We start from the raw sequence: 21,136 nt of genomic DNA, 5'->3' as shown, positions 1-21,136 counted from the left end.
TCTCCTGGTGATAATGCTTGTCGAAGCTTTCCTGATTGTTTTTTTCTTAATTATCAATTAAAGTTTGATATTTTTCTTTTTTATATCTTTCTTCCCTTGTGTTTTTAAAATGCAGACATATGTCTGAGCTCTGAGGAACAGAAAGAAGAAAAATTCTAACAATAAATAGAAAGCATAGGCAGACTCTGCTATAGCTTGATTGGGGGATAAAAATACAAAAATAAGGAGATGCAATTATTATTGATCAAAACATCGAAGTTTTTTTTGGTAGTAACTTAATTATCCCGTTTTTTAATGTACTTATATTCAGTTCTATGCATCTGTAGATTAATGGTGTAAATTTCAATTGAGTATACTTTAGAATCATTGAGCAAACTACCTTACGAAACAAGATTGTAAAATAGTTACGCAATTTTTGATAAATTGTGTAAGTTGTTTACTTTTTTAAAGAGTAAAATTAATCACTGTGGAAATTGTGTTTTAACGTGAACACTGTGTGGAATTGTTTCTCAATATTTTATTTGTATACATTTAATAGGCCCTAATTAGGCGTGAGCTAGTCCATTTTCAACTTCAATTAACAATTCAATTCTCAATAATAAACGGACCACGATCGGTAAGCCGCATCGTGATTGTCGAGACATACGTGTAGGATCGAGGCGTCCAACAGGATTATGGCAGATATTTAGCACATATGTGAGCCTCGAGTGGATCGATGGTTATCCGCATCGCGGAAAATCACATTTTGCTTTGATAGCTATGCATAGAAATATATTCGAATGCGTGCAAAGACACGCGCGTGTGTATCAATATTTTCTATTTCTTTCTAACAAATAAAATTCAGTTACTGCTATCACGATAATTGTGTCAAAATCCTGAGAATGATTATATTATCTGCCATATCCTTAGCAGACACTTCGAGTCTACGCACACAAAATGTTTATAATATATATACATATACACGAAATTGTTTTTGGCCTATCCTAAGCTATAAGCTAATGCAAATAGGCCGTGCAGCGCGGATCCAATATGGATCGTTATATAATAATCTAACACATCCTCGGTCTTGTAAACAATCTTATATGCAAATGAGTATACATATGTAATTATTTGATATAGGATTATATCCTAGAAAGCGCACATTATTGTATTGATTTCCGCGAATCAGGCTCATCATACATTAGGTAAATAGCATTTCAGGGCAAAGCTTTGTTAAATTCGGCAAATATTTATGCTTTCATAGAAAATTATTTCTCAATTAACTCAAGAAGAGTCTTGAGTTAATTAATTATGTGGCCACTAATTAACACATAATTTTTTACAGCTTTATCTGTAAAATATTGTTTGACTGTTTTGTGCTTTTATAATTTATGAATTATTTTTTTAATATTTTGTGATTGTTTTTTTCTACTAATCTTTCAATTATAGTATCGGCAAATTAAAGTGTCTCAATTTTATGCGCTACACGGTTTTGTTTAAAATATGCGTGTGTATATATATATATATATATATATATATATATATATATATATACAATAGTCTATTACAGAGTTCCATCATATTTATAATATATTTATATATATTTATATTTATTTATACATGTATATATACGTGGAAGTCAAAAATTAATAAAGTTAAAAAAATATAATCTTCAAAATAGAAACTATAACCGTCTTTCTCTTCAGCTACAGCGCTATTGTGTCACTTATGAAACCCTTATTTCTTTCGAAAACGCATCGAACATCTTTTTTTTTTTTTAATATATGCTCTACTAGTGCATACTGCTGTTTGTCGACATGGAGTTCTCGGGACGTCCGTCTCTCGAAAATCGCGCAGTCGATTCTAGAATGACTTTGCCTTTTCTTTTCCACTTTTACTTGTTTCACGCAATTTTCACGAAACGGTGAAGGTCTCAGAAAATTATTGATTTGAGCGATAGTACTCTCTCATAAGTCCTCAAACAACTTTTTTAAAAACCGACCTATCACATTCAAGTAAACACGTGACGGAAAAGTATTCTTGTCTCTATCCTGCTGTGAATTTATTTTTTTCTTTTCTCTTTAATTGTCCATTTTAGAGGCCTTATAAATAATTTCGCAAACTATCAGCCTCTCAAAGTGCCTCCAACGAATTTCGCAGTTTCGCAGTCGTATTTGAATAAATACTATAAGAGTTTAATATACGAAAAATCACGAATAGTTAATTAGTATACGGTTCAAATTTTATGTTCTTAACTACTTTTTAAATATTCCATACCAGATGGTCACCGGATTTTCTCTGCTCTCTTATCCATTTGCAATATAATGATTATAATTTATTCACGAATTTTACTGTAGAATCGCTTAATATGTCGAATTAAATATAATTCCTCGATATTCAGTGCTAATTTTACAAATATCTGAAATTCAATTACGTTTTCATATCATTGAAATTTTATCGTTTACAAAAAATTTACAATTTGTATTTTACAAATCATTACATTTTTAAATTGTCCAAAATTTTCAATAAGGTAAAACTCAGCAAAAGATTTTTTATTTCAAAATTTTAAAACAAAAACCAATATATTATATACGTAATTTTATTATAAATTAATATTGTATTAATTGTATTAATTCCATTCAATGAAATATTTTAGAAGAAATGTGGTAAAATTTGTGAAGCCAAAGATGAGTTGTGCAATGGATTCTAATGTAAAAGATTAATATATAAATTAATGTAACTTATAAATATAAATAACTATCACTTACAAGCATTAATATAATATTTGTTACGAGCAATTAATATTTACACAAATAAATAAAATCTACTGAATATCGAGAGATTATTATAAATAAATATGTCGAGGTATAATTGGAAGTAAGATCGATCAAAGATCGAAGTTACTCTAGTCGCTTCTTAATTACAAATAATAAACAAGAATTTTGTCAAAAATCTTATATGATGTTAAACTAAATACGCTTTGTGATAAAGTTTTCTTTCGCTGATTATAATATAACGAGTGATTCATTATTACAAAGCATGTATGCAATCTAAACAAATATGATAATATACTTTATTGTACTTGCGTTTCTCATAGGTATCTCTAGATGGATTTATAACAATGATATTGTGAATTCGATTTTAATTATTGATTGATTACGTGAACTGCATGCGATATATGTGAAATTAAATGGATTCCATCAGATCGCTTAGTCTAAGATTATATAGCTTTTTCACCTTTGGCTCGAAAATATTGAATAAAATTTATGTAGCAATATGAATATAATTGAAATTGTTCGCAAATTATTTCGCAGCATCTATTTTTCATTAAATTATTTTGTTTAATTCATCGACAATAAGAAAATCCAGATTTTTAATCTTTGGGAAATAATTATATCTATTTTTTTTATGTTGCATTGCTGATTATTTTTATAAATAAATAGGTATGAATTTTGCATGAATAATTTCTGGATAAAGTGTAATAATTTCTAGATTTAAATATATATTGATGTAACATGCAACCAGCCGCCTCTTTTTAATTCATCATGAGATTTCTGCAGACAATTCAAACTGATTTTTTAAATTATTTATATAATAATATTTAGCTATTTTTTTTTTGAATATTTTACAATAAGTAAATTGCATGTTAATGTAAGTTTCACCCCGTTTGAAATAACGAAACTACGAGATAAATATTGTAAAGTATGGAATATATAAGAATTAAAATAGATGAGACTCCTGTTGCGCATAATCGGCATAATAGAAATTATATACTAATAAAATGGATTTTACAAATAGTAATTTGCACAAGCGTGTCTCTTTATCGAGTTATCGTCACGATTTTATCTTGAGCGCTTTACCTCGAATAAAATAAAATAGCAACACTGACTCTTGGAATCAATCTTGCGGAATATTCTTAGCTAAAGCTCGAATAGTTAATATGTTTTGCGCATCGTCCTAGATCGCTCGACAGTGGCCAAAAATTTACACTAAAAAAAAAAACAATTAATTATTTTGAAATTTGTCAAGCGCAATTATTGTCAAATATCAAATTGGATAATTAAAGTAAAGAATCACAATTAACAATTTTACGCAATATAATACGAATAAACTAATACACTTGTTTTTACGTTAGTAAAACGAAAAGTAATTTAACAATAGTATTATTTTTAGATCTTAAATTCATGTAAAAAAGCGATCGTAAAATATTATATAAGTCAAAAGGTTACAGCTTCTAAAGTTTTACTTTAGAGATGTCCATTTATTTTAGACACATTGTATTCTTAAGTATATAATACTTTGCGATGTACTTTTCTCATGACGTCAACAATTATAATGTATATCCATGTCAATCTCAATTTTGACACAATTTGTTTAGCTTTCCCCGTGAAAGATATAATTTATAGGAAGATATGTATCATTTTTATGAAACGATTTTGTATGCTTTTACATAAATATCATTTTATCGAAACAATACATTGATGAAGCTGTCAATTAAACTTCCAGTTACCGCGCAAGGTTCGGATTAGTTCAATATTTCTGTCACACAAATATTTCTGGCATACTTCCGATGCAATATCAGCGATCTGCTCGTCATATTTTGCAAAATATGGTATTACGTTTCTCCGTGCGACAGATATCACTGAGTAAACGGCGTGTGGATATCGATTAAACGATGTTCCAGATAGCACGTTCGTCAAACATCACTTTTAATTAAACGGGGCTGGAAAGCGCGCGAGCCCTTTATTGTAGCTGGCAGTACGGCTACTTTTGTACGCAGATAGAATTCGACTGGCGTGTGTCAGAAAGTTAAAAAGCACTTTTAGCTTTTTTTTTCGAGATCCTAGAAAAGTCGATGACACACATATAATACCTTATAATCGTATATCGTGTATTTATATACGTATATCGTGTACGTTATAGAAAGTTTAGCAAATATAGGTGGCCGAATTAAGGAGACATCTCTTTTTCGGACTCTAAAATTATTTATCGATATAACATCTTGATTCTAATCACGGCACTTTTATTTTTAACATTTACTTTCTCATGCTATTGCGCGTTACAAAGGTTGAAAATTTTTTTCTCCTAAATCCCTTGATTAATTTTAACCTACCTTTCAGCTGTATACAAATTTATTATTATGTAAAATTATTTTTAACTTTTGCACCTCTCTTTGCGCAGAAGAGCGTGCGTCGAAATCTTCAGATTAGAATTATAACTAATTAGAATTTTAAAGATGTCATTTATGTTTTTAGAATACTTCTTTAGCTTTTATCAAATTTTTAAATTTGTAGGAACTTTTAAAGAAATTTATAAAAAGTGTACAAAACAGTTCTGTTTTACTGTTTTTTAAAATAGTTTATAAATTTTGGTCTCCTTAACTTGCCAGTGAGATACGTATTTTTTCTCTGTATATATATATTTATATATATATATATATAGTTTGTCAGCATGGCATACACACAATATTGTGCGCCCGTCATGGCGGGTTTGTAAAGCCTGCCGATCCTCATCGCAAACTTAAAGTAGTACTTAATCAACAAAACTTTCCTTATACAACTTTTTTTCTACAATCAGCTCGATTATCGAAAGATTAATGTCATATCGATACATCGTTATAATCATGTCGCTAGTGGAACTGTACACCACAGTTGCAACAAATGTATAAGTGGTCCGTCGCACTAATTTATTAATGAGCATGTAAACCTGACACTCAAACGAAAACGTGATGTTAAGAATGATTGTACAAACATGATTGTTTCTCTGCTTGTAAGAAGCCCTCGTTGAAAAAATCTGCCGTGGCAGATAAGAAAGATAAAACTTATCGGCGTAACAGAGCAACGCAGCGAGCGATCTCGCGGAAAATGCAGAATCTCGTGCAGATCGCCTCATCTCAGGCGGGACCAATTACGAATCACGTTGTTCGCGCATTCGTGTCGCGAATTCTCTACAGCTGGCTATACGTTGTAAAAAAATCTGTCTCGTATATCCCCCTTGCCCGCGTTTAACGATCTTCTATCTTTCGATGTGGAAGACGCCTAAGTCTAACCGACGCGTGTGTGTGTTTGTAAAAATAGGCAAGTCTTACGCGCGCTATGTACCGGGTGCGTCGTGCTCGTCGCCGGGATTTACTCCTTTTCCTCGGTCTCTTGGCTCTCCGCGCCCAGCAGGGTCGACTCGTGCTCCTCGACCTCCGGCTCCTCGACGTTCTGCCCTGCACGTCTGAGCGTTTTACGTGCACTACGCTGCACGTGAATCGTCAGAGCGATTAGGCCACATGCCGTTACGCACATTCCTCCGAAGATTGTGTAAACTGTTACCATCGACATGTGATTCACGGCCTGTAAATTCAATGAAGCGAGGTCACTTGCACGGTAATAATCTTTAATATACGATCGTATCTATTGTGCGATAAGTTAAGGAGTATTAAATCATGCACTTCTCGTTCTTATACTTTCTCATGTTTCCATTAATTTTCATTAAACGAAACATTTCAGCTGAGATGAAATATATATCGTATATTAAGTGTTCTTTCCTCTTTTTTACACAAACGTTATTCTTTATGGCAAATTAACGCACACCTAATATTAAAAGCAATGTTAGTTTAATCAGCAATACGTATACCGTGTGAAATTCATATAAAATAGATGTACAAATCAGAACTAAAATGAAATGTTAAGAAAAACTACATCTATTTAAGAAATCCAAAGTCACTGTGAATAAAGAAAACCATGCCTTATTCTAATAAAATTGTTAAATCGCTTTTTTAGATAATATCTTGGCCATTTTGGTGTGTGTGTGTATTGACAAATATTGTTAAATAAATAAGCATTCTTTCGATCGATTGTCGCACCGGCTGCTTTAATTTACTATTAGGTCAAACGTCGGTCTACGGCTTTGCGTGCACGATAATACGTTTTCGTCGGCTCCCGTTGGCCATCGGCGCAATAACCTGCTTGAAATTCTGATTTGTGCACCCCGTAATGCACGGAATTCACGATAGTGTTCCGTTTAATACCACTGAGCCTCCGTCTGTACAGCTATTTGCGTCCGTCGTTCGCGGAATTTGATTTAATATTTCGATCGAGACATGATCGAGTTATGTAACTAACATATAAATGCTCGTGATCAATTCATTAAATTGAAAGGAAATGGAAAAAATATATAAAATAATAAAATAATATAATCTCTAAAATATCTCTAAAATATAATTTTTTAAGACACATTCGTATATAGCTGTATAAGCAGAAATAATATAATTCTGTATCGAATAAAATAAATTTTTCTTTTCTTGAGAATATAATGCTTTTTACTTCTCAAGGATATTGTAAACTTTATATCATGTATTTATTTTATTGTCTTTTCTACTGCATTTTTCAAATTAAAAAGCTCGCGAATGATTTTGCGATCAGCATCACCAATGTCGCTCGTATAACACCGCGATATGTAATCCACGCACTGTTTCCTTATCCACCAAAAAATGAATATTTATCAGAAAATGTTGTTGCTACTCTGTTACTCCAGTTACCACTTAATATGCAAAATACAAACCGGCAGACGCCACTGCATCTGATATAACTACTACAAGTCGGGTATACCGGTAAATGTATGAATTAGTAGGTACTTAAGATCCTATTAATCCCCTTGTGTATCATGACTGGTATTTTCAATTCCACGGTAAATTAAGCATTCCGTCGGTAAAAGGCATTCTGCACGAGACGCGTTGTAAAATGGAGCGCGGTATACATTATATGTGTTGTACACAATTTATGAAAATTGGATAAAGCAAAAGGATTTTACTTGGCGAGCAGCTGTTAGCTCGATAAGTCCGCTTAAATATGTAACGAAAAAGCAAAAGGCCTAAAACATGCAAAAGTTGTTGAGCGCGTGAAAATATTTGGTGAAAATATTTCGGCAAAAATGTCGAGTAAACGGTTTCTTTCTCTCTCTTTCTTTCTCTCTCTTGTCGCTTGTTGACTTTTTAATAGGAAATTTATCTTTTCAGTAGACGAATTTTTATTGGTTGTAAAATGTGTCGTTTCAGCTAAAGCGGAAACTTCACCTTTTTTTATCGTAGTAATAAAAATTACTACGATAAAATTTTAAACGAAACTGCGACTCCAACCCTTTTATAAACGCATAACGTATTTTGCGCGATTGCTTTTTTCTCCTAATGACGTTCGTGTAGTCTGCGCAAAATCTTTAAATGCAGCACAAGCATTTTCAGGCAACGAGTAAGCTTTATCGGCTCTAGGGAGAACACGCGGCTTTTATATTGATTGGCCAGCGAGGTCGATGTTTTAAGAAAGCGACTTTTTCCTCTTCTGTAACTTCATTTGCGCGAAAATCTTCTTGTTGCGGGAGATAAAAAAGAATGGAAGCAACGGGGAGAGAAATATACACATCTATGTATTTATATTAAAAAAAATGTAATATAGGATGCGATATCACGAGACATTTCGCGGAAATCGTTATAAATACGTAACATGTTGCAATCTTCCGAGAAGGAAGTAAAAGTACCACCGCTGTCCCGATGGGAAACATGAGGGATAAATAAAGGCTCCGAGCAATTCCTCGTCCGCTTTTAGATTCACGAACATGCTCTGCCTATATCGATCGGACAGAGTTTCAGTTTTAGATATCTTTGGTGCAACGCGATCAATATTTATACAGGACGAAAAATTTAATTCGAATTGACGGTGCGTAACGAAGCGACGGACAATCGCTAAATTCGAAAATATGAGAAAAATGTGTGTATGCGGAAACGATATAGTATATATCTTGCAGATCAAGTCGGAAATTTAAAATTATTTTGTAAAATTTTGCTTCTTTCTAAAGTGAAATAACGGCGGTAATGAGATTAGTTTTAAAATGTATAGAATTCTAATGGGATTAAATTAAAAAATCTTGAGATGCTTGTTTGAAGAGTAAAACTTGAAATTTCTTTCTCTCTCTTTTCTCCTTTTTCAAAGTGCTTTTACGATAAGTAAGAATTATACATATAATTATATATATATTACACAAATATAATATATAAGACAGAAGAGAACGTCGAATTAGCAACATTCAAAGGGTCATTCTTACACTCTTACCAAAGTACGATAAAAATAATCAGTAAAATATACGAAACTGTAGAATAAACATGCGGAAAGAAAAGCTTGTCTAAAGAAGATAATTCTGGAATAAGGGAAAAGCAAGACGTGCGAGAAAATGACGAGTTAGCAATTTTTACATATAGGTGATTCGCGTGATCGATGCACTCTATCAAAATGCAGGACACTCCAGATCCCCCTTGAACGCAATTCCCGGAGAACGTACACGCGAGCGTTCGATCGAGAAATACGAGCACTTACAAACACCTTCCACTTGACGTCGGAATCGGAGGGCTCGCCGAAGAACCACTTCTGGGGCCAGGGTTTTATCGTGCCTTCCGGCGTTTTGAATATCAAACCCTCGAGACTCAGACGGGGCGCGAGGACGCTGGTGGTGATGTTACCCTTCTTGTAGGAGGCTATCCCCGCCTTCACATACATCTGCGGTATGGTCTCGTTCTCTCGCAGCTTCAGGGTCACCCGCGGCATTTTTGGCTTTTTCGGTGTGCTCAACGTTTTCGTGTCCTCCGTCGTGCCGCTCGTGGACGTTTTCGACGTTGTCGTCGACGACGCCGGAAAAATCGACGGTAGAACGGAAGTCGTTGCCATTTGACGGTCCCTCGTCGACGTTTCCAGGCTCGAAATCCCTTGTGTACTGAATTCCGGCGTGTCTGAAAAGAGAGAATTGTCCGTACCTAATATACGTAGTCGACAATAACGTCAGCTTAGTTGGAAAACTGATAACAGAGCGTCTCGACGGATTATATTACGGCTCCAATATTTATGTAAAGCTGGAATCTTATTTTACGCTCATCGTTTGTATATTTTATCGCGGCACTCCGAAGTATTTTACAAGGGAAAATTAAATTTCGTGCTCGATCTCATAATGCTCATCTTAATTTAAGCAGACAAAGAACAGAGAGAATTTTTAGACAAAGAAGATAAAATATTATTCTGTAATATAATATTACTTTAAATATAATATTTTAGTTTAGAATAGCAAATAAAATTTATTTTATAAACAAGTGGCACATATTCTTTAATAAAAAAAAAATAACATGAAACATTATCGCGACTTTTCTGTTATCATTTACAAACGAAATATTGAAAACTTTATTATTTCTGTGAAGTATAATTTTCTGCATCGTCTTCCTGGAAAATTCAAGCAAGATAATACCTGCTAACGTGGCGTCATCAACCATAGCCTCCTCCTCCTCTTCCTCACCCCGGAGAATTACATTAAAGGAAGTCGTGCCATTTTCGAGGTCTTTCCTCCTTGTGACCTCGGTCGCCGTGGTCGAGATCCTGCCTCTGTTCTTATCCTCGCTGACGTTCTTTGTTTGGTTTCTCGGTGTGTTCCTGACCGGCTCTGCTCGGCTAAGCGCTCGTATCGTGCTGACGAGGTTGTGATCGTAATTCTGATTCAACAGGAACGGCGTGGCCACGCAAGACAGTACGATCAGCACCATTATAGTGGCCATCGTGTACTTGATGATCCTCGGCCGAGGCTTGCCGGAAGCCTGCGGGAATCCGCCGGACGAGAACTGATCCGTCTGCGGCAGTATCGTGTACTGCAGACTGGCATCGCCTTTCCGCACCGTTTTGTACATAATTATTCAACCTGTCGGAATGGAGATCTTGTTAGAGATACACGGCGGCGATCCTCTCAGCCAGCCGGAAATATATATGGTTCTGTCAGCCGAATGGCCTCTCGTATTTATTTTCGCGAGCGCGACTATTCAGCACGGGATTCTGCACTGTAATCGGAATGTTCAGTTTTATTGCGAGGAACAATAGCGGGGAAGAATAAGTCAACAATTTACAGCTTTTAAATTGAATTTATATCCTGGAAACGGAAATTAAATCAAATATAAATTTTATATGAAAAATTTTATTGCAAATATAAAGTGTATTTGAACAATACAGTTTTTCTGGGAAATTATTTAACGGGCTCATAAGTAAAAATTTATAAAATAAATGACTACCTATTAAATAAATTCAATGTTTATGGAATAATATTTATATGAAATCAATTTTGCAATAAAATAAGTAGCAATGATTTTGTTTGTATAAATCGTCCGGTATTATGCAATAAATTATTTACCATCGTACATCGTAGCAATTTATCGACTTGTTTTTACAGGATATTCAATGCAATAACATTCAGTAACACAGCACACATATAATAAAGTTATCACATCATATCTATATTTTCATGACAATCAGTTTGTCCGCACATTTATTATTTGACTATTTTGTGTTTATTCAGACTTAAGATCCATTTTAGAATTGATATAATTTTGGCATTTATCTCATAAAAAATTAATTATAAAATACATCACGATAGAAATAAAGATTTTCACGGGATTTCACGGGAGACAAAAATATATGTGACGCGCAAAATAAGTAATTCGTCTTTCACTAAAGCGTTACGGCGTGCAATAAAAAAAATTTCGTAAAAGAACGACGTTATAGCCCTGAATGGGCCAAACTAGTTTCCTTATAATTGCAATTTTTATAGAAAGAAATTGGTAAGTCCATTGTCTAATCCTAATATTTACTCAGCAAAAACCGCATTTATTATTAAAACTCTATTGTTGTTATTAATTCAAAGTTTCTGTCTCCAAGGGAGGACACAATAGCATAATTTGTTTATTCTTTCAGTTGCCTAGGAATTAAATCGTGGCTGAACGTCACTACAGAAAGTTTTATGGATATATTAAATGTAAGTTTTATATAAATTTTATATAAATGCACCAAAATAATGAAACATCACTAAACGTGACGTTTAAACGGCACTACAACGCAGAATGTCAATTTTAGATACAATATTTTGTACAATAGGAGACTTTTAAACATAAGAAATTGATAATGAAAGAAAAACTACTTAAAAACAACAGAAACAAATTTTTCAGTTTTATAATCGTTTTCACGAAAATACATATCTTATAGGGTTTGTTTGTATCTGAGTGTGGAATATTTTCTAAATTAAACCGACGTTGGTGAAATTGGCCCTTAGTGTCGTATATACGAGATAGCAAATCCAGGAATTTTGAACCCAGAGAAGAGATCTTCTATTCTACAATCGGCTGCTCTAACATTGAGTTAGCTGGCATCCCGTTTCCATTTCACACGTAATTACTCAAGCTGTCAGAAAAAAATCTCATTGTGTAAAGCGAAGGAAAGGCAATAAATTTACGTATTCGCATGAGCCGTTTTTCGAAACAGTGAAGAGTTAATAAATATATTAAAAACTTTAATTAACACCGGCTCTACATTAAGACAATATTTTTCTGCTTGCATAACAAACTATTTCATTAAATATGTATCTCATAAGAAAGGAAAGATATAATGGAGAGAGATAAATGAAGAATTGTCAGAGAAATGATATTGAACATTTGCAAACAACGTTTCTTTTGTTAGATTGTTTTATAAAAATTTTATAAAATTATCATAAATATATGTTTTTTTAAGTCGATTTTTAGCGTAATAAAAACTTATAGTTAACACGAATGGAATAAATTGAACAGTATTAGAAATAGAATTACTTTTCTGTATCTAAAGACAGTTTTAAAATTTTGTTATAAAAAAAATTAATATTCCCATTTCCGCAATACTTGCTATCAAAGACGAGTCTTGAATTCGCAATAAAGTCGACAGGTCGCTTATGAACTTCAATCATGAAACAATGTTTAATTAAAGTATAAATAAGCATAGCGCGGAAATGGAAAGTATTTGAATTAGCTCACACAAAAAGCTCCTGACATTTAAAAGCCGCATTGTTCAAAAGCATATCAACATTCGAAGATGTTAAAAGTTAAATATTTGAAAAACTGAAATATTTTTGCGATTAATACCTCTAATTAATGAGCGCTTAATATGCATAAATTGAAAATAAATAACCTTGCAAAATATGAGCATTTGTAGGCATTTCTCTCTCACAGATATTTATTGAATAATTCTTTTACAAAAAAGCGTCGATTGTTCAATATTAAAAAAGATAATAATGTAAAAGTAATAATATAATAATTTGTAACAAGATAAATATAAATATAAATATAAATTTAAATATATGATTTCTAATTAAAGAGCTTTTAACACCACACATATTTAAATTTTACTTTTTAATTATAATTAATTATAGAAACAAGCACCCTCGCAGTCAGCGCTATTAATGCCACGATGAAGTACACACGCCTGGCGCATAAACACAACATGCCGGAAATTAGAGCCAAAACGGTCAATTACACTCCACTTAACCGGTGCCGACACCGACGGTGGCTTGTTAAAAAAAAAAAATCACCGAAGAGTTATTGCAGCCCTGACGAACGAAGGAGACCGGCGGTCAACGCTCAACATTTTCAAGCGATTAACATTTCCTAGCGTTGCTGCAGGCCGAATGTTTAATCGTGCACAAATTCGATAAAACATCAATAGCCTCTCTTGGAAGACAGATAAATTATTCTCGACGCGTCTGTCGAATATAAAGCTGATCCTCGCGAAGGAAGCGAAAACGGGGGAGAAGGAAAGCTATACGCCGGGAACGCGATCACAAGTGTATCGGTGTACTCACGATATGTGAACGGTACAGTCGAGCGTTTTCTCTTGATTTCCCTGCCGGCCTGGTGTGTCGGCGAATACACGACAATCTGGGACAGGCAGAACCTCGCCTGTGAGGGAAACTCAGCTGGAAAATGCGCAGATGCGGCTCGACGACGACGACGGGGTGCGCGCGTCGGCGCGTACCAGCGCGTACATCGCGGCATCGCTCCCGACTGCCGGAAGTTGGTTCGAATATCTCTCGCCGAGAGACGGATGTCCGCGCGCGGGTTCGTGCGGGCCGGGCCAAGGGTTCAAGGACGAATCAGAAGGTGTCGACCGTGAACTTCTTTCGGCGCTTATGCCATCGAATTTTAGGCGTATTTTCGCCCGCGGCTTTGCCCACGCGCGGTTGTTACTATAAGCCGGGGGCTAATCGATAGGAAAACAGTTCCGCGTTTGCTGTTTGCTATTTTACGAATTATTGCATCGCCTAATAAAGAGATTTTAGTTGAAAATTGGGAATTTATTATGGGTTACTGCATTTCTAGCTTAATAAATGATTAAATGTTCACCAGCATGAACGTTTAATATAGCACTATATAGCAAATAAATTTTCTGATGGTTGCGCTTAAGTTAATATTTTTTATGATTTTAGCAGTAATATTGTTGCAAAGAATCAATTTTATTTGCGAGAGATACATTTCTTCAATAATAATTAGAATATATAATACAAATATAAGAGGTCATGAATTCTTTATTTAATATATATATATATATATATATATATATATATTAATGCAACCAAACTTTTATTTTTAGGGCATAAATAAAGAATTGATATTTGTACTACATTTTATTGTGGTATAAAAAATATATGTAATCTATCTAGGCCATAAAAATATGCTCAACATTTAAACAGATTTGTACACAACAATACATTGTTTATAATTGCGTGATAAATCACAAAATTAGGCTTTTTACGTTCTTACTAATGAAATTTAAGAACACAGTGAAGTTAAGTGAAGTTTTAGTATATCACACGTAATTACAGTCTCATTGCATAGTAGGCATCGCCGTCGACGACGCGATATCGGTAGCATCACTGGATCTCCATAGCTGTGTTATTGTCTTCGTTTGCGTGTGAAAATTTACTCCCTAAAATAAGATTAATCAAAGAGCTCTCGTTACTACAATATATTGTTGTTATGTTATATATCTATTACTTGTTCACAAAAATTCTACTCAATTATTATTTTCTGTCGTACTATAAATAGTATACATATATATATATATATATATATATATATATATATATGCGATAATAATGCAATTATTTATCAAAGACAACAATTCCAATTAAAAATGGGATATTTTTATCGCTTTTTAACTATTTTTATTACTTTTGATACGTTTCAGTTAGTTTCAGTAACTAATTGTAATCAGAAAATTATTTTTAAAAATTACAAGTATGATTTATTTTGATAAATAGACCTGATTCGTCAAAATAAAGACCCGCGAAAAAAGTTACATGTACTCACGTATTTGCCATAAAAGTGCATATCGCCGAGGAAGGAACCCTTGTTACCAGTGAAACTGAACATCGGTAGAGGAACGGGTATGGGAACATTAATTCCGACTTGGCCGGCTTCGATTCTGTTTACGAATGCCCTGGCTGTCGCCCCATTTGTCGTGAAAACTGCCGTGCCATTGCCGTAAGGATTTTTATTGATGATGTCGATGGCCTCGTCGGTGGTGTCGGCGAACATGCACGATAAAACGGGTCCGAATATTTCTTCCGTGTAACACTTCATCGTAGCCTGTAACGTGCATATCAAGCAGACTGTGATATAAATAAAGTGGAATATAACCATGCAGTGGTTAATTAAAATATAACGTTAATTAAAATACACCACAGACTCTAAATCTTATGAATCTCAAATAAGATGATTTCATGGATAAAACTCTCGTACAGCTATATTTAATTTTCGGTTTTTATTTGGGTGAGCAGGCTTTTCTCAAAAAGTTCCTAGTTTATTTTTTAGTTCACAACGATTTAAAAGCTTAAGTTTTATTAATTTATTTTATTTAAAGCTTAAGCTCGATAAATTTCTGAACTAGCATAGCTATTGTACCTTAACGTCAGTTAACACTGTGGGTCCGACGAAATTCCCGTTTTCGTAGCCGGGCACAACGATATCTCTTCCGTCGAGATCCAATTTCGCGCCGTCTTTAACGCCGGATTCGACCAGCTCTCTGATCCTCTGCTTCGCTTGCGGCGATATAACAGGTCCCAGATCCGTGCCGGGCACGTGACCGGCGTTTACCTTCAACCTCTTCGCCGCTTCTACTAGTTCGGGTATCCATTCCTTGGATTTGCCCACGAAAATGGCCACCGAGAGCGCCATGCATCGCTGCCCGGCGGCGCCAAAAGCCGCCCCGGCGATTTGCGACAACGTTTTGTTCTTATTTGCGTCTGGCAGAACGACGCAATGATTCTTAGCGCCCATGTTGCACTGTACCCTTTTGCCGTGCGCGCTGCTCTGCTTGTAAATATACTTGCCCTGAAAATTGAGGAATTTATTATTATTCATTATTGATTTATTATTATTATCCATATTATGATATTGCCACATTACAGCTTATTTTAAATAGAAATGTTTTTACCGCAAACTTTACACGAAAAAAATATATATTTTAACCAAAATAGACAACGTCTGATAAAAATAATATCTTAGAGGATAAAAGCAAAAGAAGAAAAGGCTGTGCGCTATCGAATTGCGATAGCGCACAGAACACAATTTCGATTCTTGACCTTGTTTTTCATCTTCGCTTACCGCCTGATCGGAACCGACGAACGAGACAGCCTTGATGTCGGGATGCTCGCAGATGAAGTCTACAGCTGCATGTTGGCCGTGTATTACATTCAGAAGGCCAGCTGGTGCACCGGCTTTCGTGAAGAGTTCAGCGAGGATCATGGACGCACCTGGTACCCGTTCCGACGGCTTCAGGATAGCGGCGTTCCCGCACGCGACCGATATCGGAAACGACCAGAGCGGTATCATAGCGGGGAAGTTGAAGGGACAAATGGATGCGGTAATACCGAGAGGTACTTTGTACGAGATGATGTCCATGTCCGTGGCGATATTGGCCGTGGATTCGCCCATTTGCAGCATCGGGATCGACGTGCACGCATCGACGACCTCTGCCGTTAATTAAGAATCAATAATCGATATCTACGCAGTATCGTTCATTGAATATTAATCGTGATTACAATTTTAAATTATTATGATTACATTTTGCATAATTTTGGTCGACCCATTTCTTTTAATTAAAATTTTTTTTAATTAGAATTAAAATAATATTCGTGCATATCAGGGTAATTTCTTTCATATTTATTTAACATCTTTTAATTTTTTTTATTCAACAATGTTGATTAAATCATTAAAAAACGACAAGTTAAATAATAAATTAGAGCATTGCCTGATGTACATGATAATTTATATCACAGTTTAACACGATATACTTACGAAGACCTCGAAGCACATCTCCCTCCGCGTCAGCCATAGTCTTCCCATTTTCTTTCACGAGATTCGCCGCAATATCTTTCTGCGAACAGATGAGTAACACGTAAGAATAAGATAAAAACGAATAAGAAATGAAGATATAATGACACTGTAGCATAAAATATTTGCTACGATGCCCACAACGCTAATTGCAATTGCCTAGTAGTTCGCGCTGTTGATGTCTGTCTTATAAGTGTCAGTAACTTCGCCTCGTTAATCATCGCTCGTTAATCACCTTTAATCCGAATATACGACACCTCTCTTTCACCTCTTTCTCTACTTTTCCAACGTAATATTAATTAATTAGTAAAATACCTTGAAGTTTTAAAGTCTTAGAATTTAGAATTGATAAACTGACCGAGTGTTCGCGGATGAGAGCCTGATATCTTAGCATCAAATTTTGTCTCGTTAGCACGCTGGTGTGCCGCCAGCTCTCGTATGCCTTCCGTGCACTCTGTACCGCACTCTCCATCTCGTCCCTCGTGCATTTTGGAGTGCGGCATAACAATTGATTCGTCGCTGGATCGTGGACATCCGTGAACTCCGTGGCCTTTGACTCTGGAAAAAGAGTTTCGATTTATAGATTGACGTAATTTATATGTAAATTGTATTATTAAAATTATTTAAAATGCTCACACACACACACACACACACACACACACACACACACACACACACACACACACACACACACACACACACACACACACACACACACACACACACACACACACACACACACACACACACACACACACACACACACACACACACACACACACACACACACACACACACACACACACACACACACACACACACACACACACACACACACACACACACACACACACACATTAATTAATGTGTAATTATAAATTTCTCTGCATAGTAAATATTGCAATTTACCAATGTATTTATTATTAACCTGACAAGAAACGACGTTATTTAATTAATATCTAATTAATGTAAAGTTATTGACAATTTCGTATTTCTCATTAAAAATTTATTCTTCGTGATATCTACTTTTTATAAATAATCTATGCAATAGATGGACACATATCCTCGCAAAAATGAATGTGAACGTCATATTGTAATAACGTAAAGTGCACTTTGCTTGAGGATACGTGTAAATATCATCTTCAACTGATCCTACATTATTGTTTCAGAAGTATGAATATTTTCTCGTACGTCTGTCATGTTCGCGATGCACTTTGTTATAAATATTTAAACTGCATTCTACTCCGAATATGTCGATACATTGTCAATATATAGAAAAATATGTTTAAAATTTATCGATTAAAATTCCTGAAGGGAAGATCTTATGATTTTTTGTACATCAGAAAAGCGCGTGAAAAAGCATATAGATAATAATATTTTACAGTACAGGAAAATAAGCACTTTAAGCGGGAAAACTTCTTCTGTATTTATAAAATAAATTAAGAGAAATACAAATAAAAAGTAATGAATCTTTATAATTATATAACGATAATTACCTATGAATTGTCCATCGATGTACATTTTAACTGTCGGGGCGGCATTGCTATAGGATCTGGTTAAACGTGTCTGGAATATTTTTATACTAATTGGTACAAAAAATATTATATCTCGTATTTTCGTTCAAATCATTTTTCCGTAATATACCTATATAATAACACGAATTGTTAGAAATTAATTTAGAGAAATTAATAGCGAATAATATTGTTTAAATCAAATGCGATTTAAATTAATTGCTGTCCATTAAATTACACGTAATTAACAAAACTTTTATTCAATAATGTATTATTATAATATATTGTACTTTGAAAGCTAATGTGCCTGTGAAATATGTACGTATTTAATAGTTAATATGAATTATATAGATATATTAATCTATTAAATGAATATTTATTATTTTATATATTAAATATCCTTTATTTTATTTTTTCATAAACGTGAGAATTCGTGAAACGTTTCATTCAGCAATTTTATTTACAGATTGCACAATTGTACAATCAATATGCATTGATAAGTGAGTAAAGCTGCGTCACTCGAACTATATGAATATCTTTAAGTTATAGGCAAAACATGATAGTGCTGCTTTCAAGTCAATAAATATATATGACGGTTCACTTTTGCCGGCACTGTTACGTCGTTTGTACATACTACACGAAGTTAAGAAGCTCTATTGCGACAGAAATTAGTAATGGTGTTTTTCCCCTTACAAACGTCATAGTCTGAGGATCAATTGGTCAGACGATTGTCACTTCGTAAATTTGATTAATCCACTGATGCATCCCAAACAATTAAGATAATATAAAAAGATTTTGCATCTTTAAACCGATTCTGACAACATATTTTATTTTAATTAAACAAAATAATTGAAAAGAACAAATAATTTATCTTGTTAAGATTTTATGGATATCAGATATGATAATAAACGAGAGAATATATAATTTTTCGAAAACAAAAAACAATCATATTTATCAAAAACTCGAATAAGTTGGAACTTCTAAAATGATACAATTTTAACAATGCACAAATATATTTTATCAATGTTCCCTATTCCAATATATTTACGTCTAGGTTATCGGATTACAGATGTCTCAGTTGCATGGTCATAAGTTGCTGATAAGCGTACTCGCTCGTTTATAGATAACATTTGCAGGAGCTAAGTTTAAATTTAGTTCTACCACACACGAAGATTTTTTTTTACAGAACAAAGCATTTAATAAAACACGTATATCTATACAAATAAAAATTAATTAAAAATTATTACACAATATTTACTGTTTTACAAGTGGATTTAATATATCTATAATAATTTTTGTTTCGTCAAAGATTTACTTTCGAAAATTATAGTATAAGCATGCGCAACGAACACATTATAATGCTGTTAGTAACATATCATTAATAAATTAGCATCTGGCATACACAGATTAATTCATTTTTTATTCAAAGATCGCGTAATAGAGGCCAAGGTATTTTCTCATTAATATAAATTCTTAGAAAATAAACCAACAATCGCGATTTCACACATGTCTCTCTTCGGATTTTATTAATTAATAATTAAAAACTTTGCACAAAGTATAAAAATATTACTTAAAAAGGGATATAATAATTATTAACACAACAGAGGGCAAAGCGGAGGGTAATAAATAAAGACAAATCTAACTTCACAGTTCCTCCAAATATTCATATTAATATATCGGAAGCACTCAATATTCGCTGGTGCGAATATAAAAGTAGCCATTTGGGGATTTTACAGAAGCAGTGAAAAAAAATATCGTCGGAGCACGAACAACAATTTGCAGATCGATTTTCGCGCTTTAACGTGGAGCTTTCGCAGTTCGTCGGATATCCACTAGATGGTCCGATTTCCTGCATGAATACGTTCAAATGCAGCTTGCAGCTGCAGCTGCGGGGCAACGAATTTTCAAAGAGCGTGGGAAATGACAGTCAGCGTACCGAGCGCGACGGCGACCTATATATTTTCGTACCTCACACTTGACGATTCTCGCGAGGAGCGTCATGCTTTCGGTTAACACGTTCGACACGAGCGGCTTGGAACTGAATGATTCGTGTGGAAAAAATGACCTTACATTTAACCGACGTGGCACACGATGTTTTCTGATAAGATAATACATGTTTGTTTAGAACGTCTCCCACGATCGATGCCTCTGCAGCGATGAGTCGAAGCTAACGACTCGAATCGCGTAATAAAGGAAAGATAGATGGTTAAGAGCTATCGACGTAACAATTATTTTGTAATGCGATCTTATACTGAATTTTAATTAACAAAAAGTCGGCGGCAATGACGTATTCATTATTATCGTAGATTTCTCAATTAGATATGATGGATATACCAATAACAATTTTGAGATGCTTCTATTTTAAAATACATTTGAAAATGCGTAGTTTGATGTACAGAATTTGAATATATTCAGAAAGTGCTGATATTGAAAGGAAAAAAGTGCTGGT

At 34.1% G+C, this 21,136-nt stretch overlaps 2 protein-coding genes across 2 annotated transcripts; both read right to left on the bottom strand.

The window, feature by feature from the left end:
- Window positions 1-497: 497 nt before the first annotated feature.
- LOC143896647 (uncharacterized) lies at window positions 498-14,090 on the bottom strand. Its single transcript, XM_077404595.1, has 4 exons — window positions 13,645-14,090; window positions 10,249-10,692; window positions 9,333-9,742; window positions 498-6,320 (listed from the first exon to the last, which is right to left on the bottom strand). Exons 2-4 carry the CDS (start codon window positions 10,679-10,681, stop codon window positions 6,108-6,110), a joined length of 1,056 nt encoding a protein of 351 aa, XP_077260721.1. The 5' UTR covers window positions 10,682-10,692; window positions 13,645-14,090; the 3' UTR covers window positions 498-6,107.
- A 361-nt stretch (window positions 14,091-14,451) lies between these two features.
- Window positions 14,452-20,805, bottom strand: LOC143896646 (putative methylmalonate-semialdehyde/malonate-semialdehyde dehydrogenase [acylating], mitochondrial). The gene is made up of 8 exons (XM_077404594.1): window positions 20,656-20,805; window positions 18,673-18,742; window positions 17,535-17,734; window positions 17,141-17,219; window positions 16,448-16,815; window positions 15,746-16,174; window positions 15,152-15,430; window positions 14,452-14,768 (listed from the first exon to the last, which is right to left on the bottom strand). The coding sequence occupies exons 1-8, from the start codon at window positions 20,800-20,802 to the stop codon at window positions 14,667-14,669; spliced, it is 1,674 nt and encodes a 557-aa protein (XP_077260720.1). The 5' UTR covers window positions 20,803-20,805; the 3' UTR covers window positions 14,452-14,666.
- Window positions 20,806-21,136: the final 331 nt, after the last annotated feature.

Source organism: Temnothorax americanus, unplaced genomic scaffold (assembly GCF_048541705.1).
Source record: "Temnothorax americanus isolate GAGA-0224 unplaced genomic scaffold, ASM4854170v1 Scaffold19, whole genome shotgun sequence".
Taxonomy (NCBI): Eukaryota; Metazoa; Arthropoda; class Insecta; order Hymenoptera; family Formicidae; genus Temnothorax; species Temnothorax americanus.
Note: the sequence above shows the minus strand (reverse complement) of the source record. Positions and strands in the feature narration are given on the sequence as shown.